This window comes from Oncorhynchus mykiss, chromosome 5, assembly GCF_013265735.2.
Source record: "Oncorhynchus mykiss isolate Arlee chromosome 5, USDA_OmykA_1.1, whole genome shotgun sequence".
Lineage (NCBI taxonomy): Eukaryota > Metazoa > Chordata > Actinopteri > Salmoniformes > Salmonidae > Oncorhynchus > Oncorhynchus mykiss.
The window spans coordinates 12,981,426-12,994,802 of record NC_048569.1 but is presented as its reverse complement, the minus strand read 5'-3'; the positions used below and the strand labels follow the sequence as shown (position 1 = coordinate 12,994,802).

General features: G+C 47.2%; 1 protein-coding gene across 1 annotated transcript in view; it reads left to right on the top strand.

Moving 5' to 3' along the window:
• crb2a (crumbs cell polarity complex component 2a) overlaps positions 1-9,798 on the top strand; it is a 41,151-nt gene extending 31,353 nt beyond the window's left edge. The window contains exons 5-13 of the mRNA XM_036976820.1: positions 875-1,045; positions 1,199-1,312; positions 1,989-2,957; positions 3,431-4,020; positions 4,408-4,573; positions 4,796-5,666; positions 5,996-6,109; positions 8,767-8,893; positions 9,178-9,798. Of these exons, the coding sequence (XP_036832715.1) occupies positions 875-1,045; positions 1,199-1,312; positions 1,989-2,957; positions 3,431-4,020; positions 4,408-4,573; positions 4,796-5,666; positions 5,996-6,109; positions 8,767-8,893; positions 9,178-9,399 (3,344 nt within the window). The 3' untranslated portion in view covers positions 9,400-9,798. The remainder of the gene's footprint in view (positions 1-874; positions 1,046-1,198; positions 1,313-1,988; positions 2,958-3,430; positions 4,021-4,407; positions 4,574-4,795; positions 5,667-5,995; positions 6,110-8,766; positions 8,894-9,177) is intronic.
• The last annotated feature ends 3,579 nt before the right edge of the window (positions 9,799-13,377 follow it).

Genomic DNA, 13,377 nt, shown 5'->3' with positions numbered 1-13,377 from the left:
AGTAGGTACAGTTGTCCATGTCTGGAGTAGGTACAGCTGTCCATGTCTGGAGTAGGTACAGCTGTCCATGTCTGGAGTAGGTACAGCTGTCCATGTCTGGAGTAGGTACAGTTGTCCATGTCTGGAGTAGGTACAGTTGTCCATGTCTGGAGTAGGTACAGTTGTTCATGTCTGGAGTAGGTACAGTTGTTCATGTCTGGAGTAGGTACAGTTGTTCATGTCTGGAGTAGGTACAGCTGTCCATGTCTGGAGTAGGTACAGTTGTCCATGTCTGGAGTAGGTACAGTTGTCCATGTCTGGAGTAGGTACAGTTGTTCATGTCTGGAGTAGGTACAGTTGTTCATGTCTGGAGTAGGTACAGTTGTTCATGTCTGGAGTAGGTACAGTTGTCCATGTCTGGAGTAGGTACAGCTGTCCATGTCTGGAGTAGGTACAGCTGTCCATGTCTGGAGTAGGTACAGCTGTCCATGTCTGGAGTAGGTACAGCTGTCCATGTCTGGAGTAGGTACAGCTGTCCATGTCTGGAGTAGGTACAGCTGTTCATGTCTGGAGTAGGTACAGTTGTTCATGTCTGGAGTAGGTACAGCTGTCCATGTCTGGAGTAGGTACAGTTGTCCATGTCTGGAGTAGGTACAGTTGTCCATGTCTGGAGTAGGTACAGTTGTCCATGACTGGAGTAGGTACAGTTGTCCATGTCTGGAGTAGGTACAGTTGTCCATGTCTGGAGTAGGTGCAGTTGTTCATGCTGTCAGACGACTGTAGAGTGAAAGAGGGGGGTGTCATAATGGCCTAATAGTAGTGCAGTTTGTTTAGGCTTTGAGTGAACAGTACTACAGTACTATACAGTGTATTTCCATGTCATTGGTTATCTTAGGTTATGAGGGGGAGAACTGTGAGATGGACATTGATGAGTGTGCTGAGCAGCCATGTGAAAACGACGGCGAGTGTTTCGAGCGTTCCGACACATCCCACTGGGAGATGGACTGGGAGTTCAGGTTCGCCGACGCTGCCGGATACCTGTGCCAATGTCAACCCGGGTTCGCAGGTGAGACGCAGTCCAATGAATGGAGAGGGGGTTTACTAACATTGAACGTTGCACAGGAGCAAATTTAAGGTTGGTTACTTTTTAAAATTGTTTTGGCCATTTCACACAGACAGAGAATAAGGTTGTTGGTGTTGTTTCTTTGTCTCTTTCCAGGAGAGAACTGTTCTGTGAACATTGATGAGTGTGAGTCTGAACCCTGCCAGAATAGAGGCTCTTGTGAGGATCAGGTGAATGGCTACACCTGTTTATGTCCGGAAGGATTTATGGGTAAGGTTTTCAAAAACTCTGTATACTTATGTACATCATTACAGCAGGACAGTATTATCGACACTGACTGTACAAAACATTAGGAACACCTGCTCTTTCCATGACACAGCTTTCTCCTGGACTCACCTGGTCAGTCTATGATCCCTTATTTGATGTCACTTGTTAAATCCACTTCAGTCAGTGTAGATAAAGGGGAGGAGACAGGTTAAAGAAGGATTTTAAAACCTTGAGACAATTCAGAAATGGATTGTGTATGTGTAACATTCAGAGGGTGAATGAGCAAGACAAAAGATTGAACTGCCTTTGAACGGGGTATGTTACTACGTGCCAGGCGCACCTTTTTTGTGAAGAACTGTAACGCTACTGGGTTTTCTCACGCTCAACAGTTTCCAATTGTCCACCACCCAAAGGACACAACTGTGGGAAGCATTGGAGTCAACATGGGCCTACATACCTGTGAAATGCTTTCGACACCATCCATGCCCAACGAATTGAGGCTGATCTGAGGGCAAAAGAGGGGGACTCAATATTAGGAAGGTGTTCATAATGTTTTGTACACCCAGTGTATATCCTTGTGCTGTTTTTATCACATCAGAAGAATGGACTGATCTGTAGATTCAATTCTAGGTAGATCGATCTTCAGAAGTCTGACTGAAATAGTGCATTGCATTTTCAGGGGAAATTTGCGAAATCAACATTGATGAGTGCGAGAGCCAGCCATGTCTGAATGGTGCATGGTGCGAGGATGGCGTGGCCAGCTACACCTGCCACTGTCCTGAGGCTGAGCCTGACAAGCTGCCCTGGGGTGGCCACCACTGCGGCATCCAGCTCCTGGGCTGCGTGGATCAAGAATGCCAGAATGGCGCCACCTGCCACCCGTGGCTGGAAGAGGAAGAGCATGGCCACACCTGCCTCTGCCCCCACGGCTTCTACGGTGAGCTCTGCTCCACACCCACCACCTTCTCATTCTCCAGTCCGGGCTTCATCCTTATCATGGTCACCCTGGAAGTGGAAGAGAGGAGGAGACGGAGGCATGCCGAGCACCACCACCACGGGAAGGGAGTCCGGCTACGCTTTCGCACCACCTTGCCCGACATGGTGCTCTTCTACCGTGGCGATGCTGACAGCCACCTCTTGCTGGAGATTGTGGGTGGAGGTCTTCGCGCCAAGGCCTTCTCGGAGGATGCCGAGCTGGAGGTTGCATTCTCTGGGCTGGTCAGCGACGGAGACTGGCACGACGCTGATGTGTACGTGAACGAAGAGGAAGGGCTGGTTTTTAACCTGAAAGGTCCAGGATGCGACAGCGAAGGGTGCACGGTGAAGGATGGTGGTCCCAACGGGCCACACTTCGTTCCCTCTGAGGCGTTCGGTCACGTCTACGTGGGCGGTGCCCCCGGAGAGTTGCTGGAGCACACGAAGAGTGGCCACGGGTTTGTGGGGTGTGTGGAGGACCTGCTGATCGACTTCAAGGACATTCTGCCCCAGAACCTCCCAGAGGAGCAGGCCAATGAGATGGAGCTAGGCTGTAGCAAGACAGAGTGGTGCGAACCTGACCCCTGCTCCGGTCAAGGCCACTGTGTGGACCTGTGGATCAGCCACCGCTGTGACTGCTACCGGCCCTACCACGGTCACAGCTGCGCCGATGGTAAGCAACATTTACCTTCCAACAATGTATCTGATAATACAGTCTTCTGAGAAAGACATACATTTAGAACATTCCATCCAGACCATTTTCTAATTAACCTCATTTGCAATTCCAAGAGCACTAGCTCACTTCATCAAAGTACTTTTTCTAAGATATTTGTCTTCACTTTTTGATTAGTAATTTGCCCTAAGGTTTGGTTACAATTTATTTGGATTGCCCGGATAGTCCAACGGTAGACGCTTTACAGATGGCCATACTATCAACAAACTATCTGTTGACAACCAACTGATTGCTAAGGTTAAGGTTAGGATTAGGATACGGATTTAGGGCTAGGGTTAGTAGATAGTTAGTTCAAATGTTACTGACTATCCAAATAAAGTGTTACCTAATGTCTTTCTATGGCCAGGCCAGGTACACATGGTTTATTCCTCTGGTTTAAGTTTGTATTTATTTCCTTTTATCTGTTCTGACAGAGTTCCCCTCCTGGACATACAGTCATGAGGAAACTGTGAGCTACAGTGCCTATGACATTGGCACTGATCACGGCGCCAACTTCAGCGTCTCCTTCTTCCTGCGGTCTCTGAAGCCCGATGGCCTGCTCTTCCAGCTGAGGCGACCCGGAGAGGACGGAGAAGAGGGCGAGGCCTACTTTAATGTTTTCCTGGGCATGGGGAGAGTCCTGGTCAGCTCCGTCCCCGAAAGCCACCCACTGACGGCACCCATAGTCGTGACCACCGGCAAGAAGCAACTTCTACACGTCGAGGTCCAGTATGGACGGGTGTTCTTCCAGCACGCCGGCCTGCGCTACGGAATAGGTGAGGTTCCCGAGGTGGAGGTGCACAGTGGGGACCTGGCCTACGTAGGGGGTCTCCCCAGGGAGGGGGAAAACTCTGAGGCCTGGGGGGGACACTTCAAGGGCTGCCTTCAGGACCTGCGTCTGGACGGAGCGCATCTGGACGTGGATGCATGGAACAGCACACTAAATAACTCAGAGGGGGAGATCTACTTCCCCGCCGATGCTGAGAATGTAGAGCCGGGCTGTATTAGCGACAACACCTGCCAGGTAAGACTGACTACACTCATACCAGGACTACACTCATACCAGGACCCCTATTGTAATAATGTGTAATATTATTGTATTAACCAGAAGCGGGCCATGGTATAAGACAACTGACACATTACTATTATTTATTGAGCTGTTGGTTAAGGGCTTGTAAGTAAGCATTTCACGGTAAGGTATACCTGTTGTATTCTGCGCATGTGACAAATACAATTTGATTTTATCAACAGAGGGAAGTACTACAGACATGAGGGGTAGGATGTAAATGTGACATGTCAACTGTATCAAAATTCAGAAGGACATCGTCAGTAATGAATGAGGACAACTAAGTGACTTGTGACTGGACGAAAATTGACTAAAATGTTGTTTAAATGTTATTTTGGTCTGAAGCCGGAGCCATGCCAGAACGGAGGAGACTGCACCATCACGTGGAATGGCTTTGCATGTTCTTGTCCTGTGGCTTTCACTGGGAAGACCTGCGAGACGCGCGTGTGGTGTGTCAGTGACCCGTGTGTCAATGGTGGACATTGTGTGGACCTGACTGATGGATATGAGTGTGAGGAAATATTAAAGTAATTCTCAGCTTGAGCAAAACGACTTAGTGTTTCTTCATCATTTCTTTCTTTCTTCACCATTTTCATTTGAATTGACTTTAGTGTATAGCTGTCATTGCATGAATGAGAGAAATCCCCCACACACAAAATGCATAATAGATAGCTTTAATAAAACAAAAAGGTGGTGTTTTCATCTGAAGTCTTACCCACTTGTTAACCCTCAGGTGTGACCAACGCTACCTTCGAGAACAACCCGGTGCAGTACAGTGCAGAGGGTTCCTTGGGCTCGTCTCTGACCCACGTGTACCTGGAGCTCCGTACCCGCTCAGAGAACGCTGTGCTGCTACGTGCCTCCCACGGGGCCGAGCTCCTACTAGTGGGACTGCTGGACTCCTCTATCCGTGTCGAGATCCACGGTGGAAACAGTGTGGAGGTGCTGACCTTCTCCGGTGTGCGACACGTGGCCGATGGTGGTTGGCACCGGGTGAGCATTTCCATGGCTGACCCGGATAGCGAGGCGTCACACTGGGTTATCACCGTGGATGGCATCACTGACGCCAGCAGCACCCCAGAGGAGGCAGGTGCCCTGCACTTCCTCAACGAGGAAGGGGCGGAGGTCGCTATCGCTGAGAGCTTCACAGGCTGCCTGGGCGCCGTAAGAGTCAGCGGGGTCTATCTACCATTTGTGGATGACCTACACCCACCACAGCCTGCCCACTTCCACAGAACGAGCGACGAGGAGATTCGTATGGGCTGTACGAGTGCGGATGTATGCCATTCGGACCCCTGTCAGAACGGCGCCATGTGCAAGGATCTCTTTAACAAGTTTGACTGTGTTTGCAAGCCAGGTTGGGAGGGAGAAAATTGCGAGGTGGACACGGACGAGTGTGCGTCTGGGCCCTGCGTCCACGGCACCTGCATGGATGAGTTGGCAGGTTTCGAGTGCGTGTGCAACCCGGGGTTTGGGGGCGTTTCTTGCGATGAGGACCTGAATGAGTGTGAGGAACATGGCTGTGAGAACGGGGGCTCCTGCATGGACCGGGTGAACAGCTACACCTGCGAGTGCACAGACGACTACACCGGCCCACTCTGCCAGTGAGTAGACTTTCTGTTAACGCCAACCAATTAGTGTCACAGGGATCGTTGTCATGTGGAACAACAGATTCTCACATTATTTTTTTATCTAGCTAGCACATATGTGTTTTAAACAAGGTTTATATGGAGTTTCTCAAACTATCAGATCAAATACAGAATACCTTGTGGAAATATATTAAAGTGACAAAGGGATATTCTAAATATAAGTTGCACGATTATATACTTTTGAAATTTATTTATACACCTATTTATGGAAATGGGATAGTTTTGAAGATAAAACAGGCTTTGAGTCGCCATTGTGAAGGTGTAATTCTGTACATCACCCACAGGTGGACTTATCCCCCACTGACATGCGAAGAGGATGTTCAGTGTGAAAACGGGATCTGCCATGACGGACTGTGGGGGGCCAATTGTACCTGTGTGCCCGGTTTTGCAGGGGAGAGGTAAGTTCCCAAACTCTTTTCAATAGTGTGGGACAAAAATGGTTGACATGCACAAAACAATACAGCTGTTAACAAATCAGGCAATCCAGGGTACCACCCCAAACTGCTTGGGATGATAGGGATGGATACCAGAATATATACACTACCGTTCAAAAGTTTGGGGTCACTTAGAAATGTCCTTGTTTTTGAAAGAAAAGCACATTTTTGGTCCATCAAAATAACATCAAATTGATCAGAAATACAATGTAGACATTGTTAATGTTGTAAATGGCAGATTTTTTATGGAATATCTCCATAGGCATACAGAGGTCCATTATCAGCAACCATCACTCCTGTGTTCTTATGGCACGTTGTGTTAACTAATCCAAGTTTATAATTTTAAAAGGCTAATTGATCATTAGAAACCCTTTTGCAATTATGTTAGCGCAGCTGAAAACTGTTGTGGAGATTAAAGAAGCAATAAAACTGGCCTTCTGTAGACTAGTTGAGTATCTGGAGCCATCAGCATTTGTGGGTTCGATTACAGGTTCAAAATGGCCAGAAACAAAGAGCTTTCTTCTGAAACTCATCAGTCTATTCTTGTTCTGAGAAATTAAGGCTATTCCATGTGATAAATTGCCAAGAAACTGAAGCGCTCGTACAACGCTGTGTACCTCTCCTTTCAAAGCACAGGACAAACTGGCTCTAACCAGAATAGAAAGAGGAGTGGGAAGCCCCGGTGCACAATTGAGCAAGAGGACAAGTACATTAGAGTGTCTAGTTTGAGAAACAGACGCCTCACAAGTCTTCAATTGGCAGCTTCATTAAATAGTACCCGCAAAACACCAGTCTCAACGTCAACAGTGAAGAGGCGACTCCGGGATACTGGCATTCTAAGCAGAGTTCCTCTGTCAGTGTCTGCGTTCTTTTGCCCATCTTAATCTTCTCTTTTTATTGGCCAGTCTGAGATATGGCTTTTTCTGTGCAACTCCCGGAGACACTAATGTACTTGTCCTCTTGCTCAGTTGTGCACCGGGGCCACCCACTCTGTCTATTCTGGTTAGAGCCCATTTGCGCTGTTCTGTGAAGGGAGTAGTACACAGCGCTGTACGAGATCTTCAGTTTCTTGGCAATTTTTTGCATGGAATAGCCTTCATTTCTCTGTACTTGTATAGACTGACGAGTTTCAGAACAAAGTTCTTTGTTTCTGGCCATTTTGAGCCTGTCAAATCAAAATATATTTTACATTTAAGATTCTTCAATGTAGCCACTCTTTCCCTTGATGACCACTTTGCACACTCTTGGCATTCTTTCAACCAGCTTCATGAGGTAGTCACGTGGAATGCATTTCAATTAACAAGTGTGCCTTGTTAAAAGTTAATTTGTGGAATTTCTTTCCTTCTTCATGCGTTTGAGCCAATCAGTTGTATTATGACAAGGTAGGTGTGGTATACAGAATATCACCCTATCTGGTAAAAGACCAAGTCCATATTATGGCAAGAACAGCTCAAATAAGCAAAGAGAAACGACACTCCATCAGTACTTCGATCCAGAACATTTCAAGTTTCTTCAAGTTCAGTCGCAAAAAGTATCAAGCGCTATGATGAAACTGGCTCTCATGAGGACCGCCACAGGAAAGACAGATCCACAGTGACCTCTGCTGCAGAGGATAAGTTCATTAGAGTTAACTGCACCTCAGATTGCACCCCAAATAAATGCTTCACAGAGTTCAAGTAACAGGCACATCTCAAAATTAACTGTTCAGAGGAGACTGTATGAATCAGGCCTTCAAGGTTGAATTGTTGCAAAAGAAACCCCTTAAGACTTGCTTGGGCCAAAAAACACGAGCAATGGACACTAGACCGGTGGAAATCTGTCCTTTGGTCTGATGAGTCCAAATGTGAGATTTTTGGTTCCAACCACCGTGTCTTTGTGAGACGCAGAGTAGACGAACAGATGATCTCCGCATGTGTGGTTCCCACCGTGAAGCATGGAGGAGGAGGTGTGGTGGAGCTTTGGTAGTGACACTGTCACTGATTTATTTAGAATTCAAAGCACACTTAACCAGCATGGCTACCGCAGCATTCTGCAGCAATACGCCATCCAATCTAGTTTGCGCTTAGTGGGACTATCACTTGTTTTCAACAGGACAATGATCAAACACACCTCCAGGTGGTGTGAGGCCTATTTGACCAAGAAGGAGAGTAATAGAGTGCTGCATCAGATGACCTGGCCTCCACAATCACCCAACCTCAACCCAATTCAGATGGTTTGGGATGAGTTGGACCACAGAGTGAAGGAAAAGCAGCCAACAAGTGCTCAGCGTATGTGGGAACTCCTTCAAGACTGTTGAAAAAGCATTCCAGGTAAAGCTGGTTGAGAGAATGCCAAGAGTGTGCAAAGCTGTCATCAAGGCAAAGGGTGGCTACTTTGAAGAACCTCAGATATAAAATATATTTTGATTTGTTTAACACTTTTTTGGTTAATACATGAATCCATATGTGTTATTTCATTGTTTTGATGTCTTCACTATTATTCTACAATGTAGAAAATAGTACAAATAAAGAAAAACTCTTGCATGAGTAGGTGTGTCCAAACTTTTGACTGGTACTGTATATCTCACATGATGCTTGCTCTGGTCTAGACTTTAAATATCCTTACTGTGTTATTCTCCTCAGGTGTGAAAAGGAGATAGATGAGTGTGAGTCGAACCCCTGTCAGAATGGTGGCTCGTGTATCGATCGAGTCAACAGGTTTTGGTGTGTTTGCCTGCCTGGCTACAGCGGTCTGTTCTGCGATACAAGCGTAAGAAACTCTTGACTTCTTCATTCTCCTTCTCCTCAAAGTAATTTTGCATTCATCATCTATAATAAATGATTTAATGATTAGTAAGCATTTATAAGTATGTAATCTTTACAATGCATGAGCCTTAATAACATTTAGAAATGTTTTATGGTATTTATAATGGTTTATTCTTTAAAATTATTATGACGTGTAATAAAATTGTTTGCATTAAGTCATTTTAGAATTAGCCATAGTCATTTACTCATCACTGACGTTTCTCCCTTGGTTGTTTTGCCGCCTTGCAGAAACAGCCCCAGAAAGAGAGGGTGCCGTGGCTGGTGATAGCCATCCCCCTGGTGTGCCTCTGTGTCCTGCTGGCTGTCATTGGCATCACCTTCATGGTGCTCACCGCCCGCAAGAAACGCCAGTCAGAGGGCGCCTACAGCCCCAGCACTCAGGAGGTGGCCGGGGCGCGTCTGGAGATGGACAGCATGCTCAAGGTTCCCCCAGAGGAGCGGCTCATCTGATCGAGTCATAAAAGCTCATGTTGCTATGCAGCGTAACACAAAAAGCTACAAAAGCAGATCTGAGAGCACCGCACTGCTGGCAGGTGCGCGAGACTCACTTGAGACAATAGACTCTGTATAGTCAGTCTAGCTGGCTGGAAGGAGATACAGGGGGAGAAGAGAAGATCTGCTGCCCCCTGCTGGACGGATGGACATGTTACTGACCCAGTGGTGCCGTGTAATTGTGTTTTGATGGACTGATCTAATGTGTGAGTGGTTTTGAGGATCTTGGGGAGGGAGTGGAGGTTAAAGGAGTGAGGGTTGGCAGAGAACTGACAGTTGGAGGACTGGGGGTGGGCAGTGGGGGCTGGTTGGTAGAGAACTGACAGTGGGGGTGAGCAGTGGGGGTTGGTTGGTAGAGAACTGACAGTGGGGGTGAGCAGTGGGGGTTGGTTGGTAGAGAACTGACAGTTGGAGGAGTGGGGGTGGGCAGTGGGGGTTGTTGGTAGAGAACTGAAAGTGGGGGTGAGCAGTGGGGGTTGGTTGGTAGAGAACTGACAGTTGGAGGAGTGGGGGTGGGCAGTGGGGGTTGGTTGGTAGAGAACTGACAGTTGGAGGAGTGGAGGTGGGCAGTGGTTGGTAGAGAACTGACAGTGGGGGTGAGCAGTGGGGGCTGGTTGGTAGAGAACTGACAGTGGGGGTGGGCAGTGGGGGTTGGTTGGTAGAGAACTGACAGTGGGGGTGAGCAGTGGGGTTGGTTGGTAGAGAACTGACAGTTGGAGGAGTGGAGGTGGGCAGTGGGGGTTGGTTGGTAGAGAACTGACAGTTGGAGGAGTGGAGGTGGGCAGTGGGGGTTGGTTGGTAGAGAACTGACAGTTGGAGGAGTGGAGGTGGGCAGTGGTTGGTAGAGAACTGACAGTTGGAGGAGTGGAGGTGGACAGTGGGGGTTGGTTGGTAGAGAATTGACAGTTGGAGGAGTGGAGGTGGGCAGTGGGGGTTGGTTGGTAGAGAACTGACATTTGGAGGAGTGGAGGTGGGCAGTGGGGGTTGGTTGGTAGAGAACTGACAGTTGGAGGAGTGGAGGTGAGCAGTGGGGGTTGGTTGGTAGAGAACTGACAGTTGGAGGAGTGGAGGTGGGCAGTGGGGGTTGGTTTTTTAGAGAACTGACAGTTGGAGGAGTGGAGGTGGGCAGTGGTTGGTAGAGAACTGACAGTTGGAGGAGTGGAGGTGGGCAGTGGGGGTTGGTTGGTAAAGAACTGACAGTTGGAGGAGTGGGGGTGGGCAGTGGGGGTTGGTTGGTAGAGAACTGACAGTTGGAGGAGTGGAGGTGGGCAGTGGGGGTTGGTTGGTAGAGAACTGACAGTTGGAGGAGTGGGGGTGGGCAGTGGGGTTGGTTGGTAGAGAACTGACAGTTGGAGGAGTGGAGGTGGGCAGTGGGGGTTGGTTGGTAGAGAACTGACAGTTGGAGGAGTGGGGGTGGGCAGTGGGGGTTGGTTGGTAGAGAACTGACAGTTGGAGGAGTGGAGGTGGGCAGTGGGGGTTGGTTGGTAGAGAACTGACAGTTGGAGGAGTGGGGGTGGGCAGTGGGGTTGGTTGGTAGAGAACTGACAGTTGGAGGAGTGGAGGTGGGCAGTGGGGGTTGGTTGGTCGAGAACTGACAGTTGGAGCATTCTGGTTGGGGGAGCCCAAGGACCAAAGGACAACCGCTCGTCTCCCACAGACGGAGAGGAGGCATATGCTCGAGGAGTGAGCATTGGGAAGATGGATGGACTTTTGTTTTTTAAGAAATACATAAACAGGGGGCACCACCTACCCACACCCTTACTAGAGCCTTGCCATTCTTGGTGAAAGGAAGGGCAACAATCTTAAAGGGGGGGTTCAGTATTTTACCATTTTTACAACTAAAAGTTCAATGGTTCTGCACCGTTTAAGCAGCCTATGGGCCAAAAGCAATTGTAATCAACGGGTTGGTTTTCTTTACAAAGCCACTTTAGTCACCACTAGAAAAAAATCTGCCCGACAATGTACTGCCTGTTGAAGACATGTCTGTCTCTTCCACCCCAGGAACTCTGCTCATAAGACTAATTTATCCTCCATGGTCACAATATGTGGAATTGTGGCACCACTACACACTCAAGGTTACACAGTTCTAGAACTGGCATTTTGGAGAATTAATTAATCCTTGTGAGACCTCGCTCTCTGTCGGACTCCACAATCCCTACCCCTTCCGAAATTTGAATGACTGATTTTCTTTTTGTGTGAAGAGGCTATAGTTTGTATATTTTTGGTCGTTCAAACGTGTTTGATTTTAAGTTGACATTAAGCCCAAAGGATGTTCTTCCACTCATTTTGTGTTAATTGGCTTTCTGAGCAGCTAGATTAGTGATGAAACAACAGGATAGACGTTTCTGATTTAAACAAACTGACGATGCAGATATCTGTGTTAAAGCCTGAGTATATTCACCTGTCCTTATTTGAAGATGTCACTCTCACCAAAAGCTGGGGTACTGTAAGTATGTGACTGGAAACAACGAAAGTAAGGCAAAATGTCACTATGCCTTTATCTTCTTGTCACATTCTCAAACATCTTGTTATACTTGGACTTTGACTGTATTGTACAAAGAAATGTTTCCTTAAAAGTGAAGTGCTTCACTGTTTCTTAATGCAAACATCAAGTCACAGCAAGACCCAACTGAAGAATAAGAGGAATGGGTTCCATCAAATCTTTAGCGAAAAGTAATGTGATACAAATATGAACTGTATACTGAGAAAACACTGCTGTACTTTTATCCTAGTTCTTTTATATACTGAGGAAAATCTAAACTTTTGTCTCTTATTGTTGTAAATTATGTCAGAAATGATTTGACAGTAGTTCTTTGCTGGGTTGTTCGATATCTGCATTAGTTTGCACTGTTTTCACATTCTACTTTCAGTGACGCTGGACATTTCTTATGTTGATACTGTTCATACAAGGTTTTGCATAGAAAGCAAGAGTTCAAAAATATGCAATAAAGACCGCACTGTATAGAGGATTCTACACAAACACAACCTTGTTGTTATTGAACTGTAAATATGTGTTAACAAAAAAAAAATTGTCGGGAGATTCTTATAATAAAAACACTGAGAAAACTGAGTCAGCACCTTTCAATTATAAGGCGATGGATACTGTACCTCTAGTTGCTCGAGTGTCCCTTCAATTTATAGGAGCTTTTGGAGTTAGTTAGCATTAGCCTAGTGCAGCTGAGCCCAGCTTTGAGGAACAACGGCTGGTTCTGATTTGTGAGGGAAATACCTTACCTTTATATCTGTGTGTTGCAGCTCATAAGATCTGAATATAAATGGTCAACATGCTAAAAGAATCTGCCCCCCAAAAACACTGTAAACAAACATCCTGAGAAAGTAATTGATCTTTCTTAGAACCCAATTTATTAACACACAAGGTCCAAAAAACACTACTAAGGGTCTTCAGAAGACACAATAGTTCCAGTCTGACTTCAGGGAATAGGGTGGTCAATAAGCAGATCACACTGCAGATCCAATGAGAGTGGCAGACAGAAACATGGCTAGAAAATAAGAGAATCAGTACAACTACTAGCTAAAGAAGGGAATAAAAAGAAGCCAGGCAGTGATTGTGTGACTGTGTTCTTTATAATCGTGAGAGATATACAAACGAGAAAAACTAACAGAAAAAAACTAAAAAGGAGGTGGAGGGAAGGTGGAGGGGATGTGGAGGGAAGGGAAGGTGGAGGGAAGGGGATGTGGAGGGAAGGGAAGGTGGAGGGAAGGGGATGTGGAGGGAAGGGAAGGTGGAGGGAAGGGAAGGTGGAGGAGGGAGGGAGGGGTTGTGGAGGGAAGGGGAGGTGGAGGGAAGGGGAGGTGGAGGAGGGAGGGAGGGGTTGTGGAGGGAAAGGGAGGTGGAGGGGATATGGAGGGGATGTGGAGGGGAGGGGATATGGAGGGGATATAGAGGGGAGATACAGGGGATGTGGAAGGGGATAT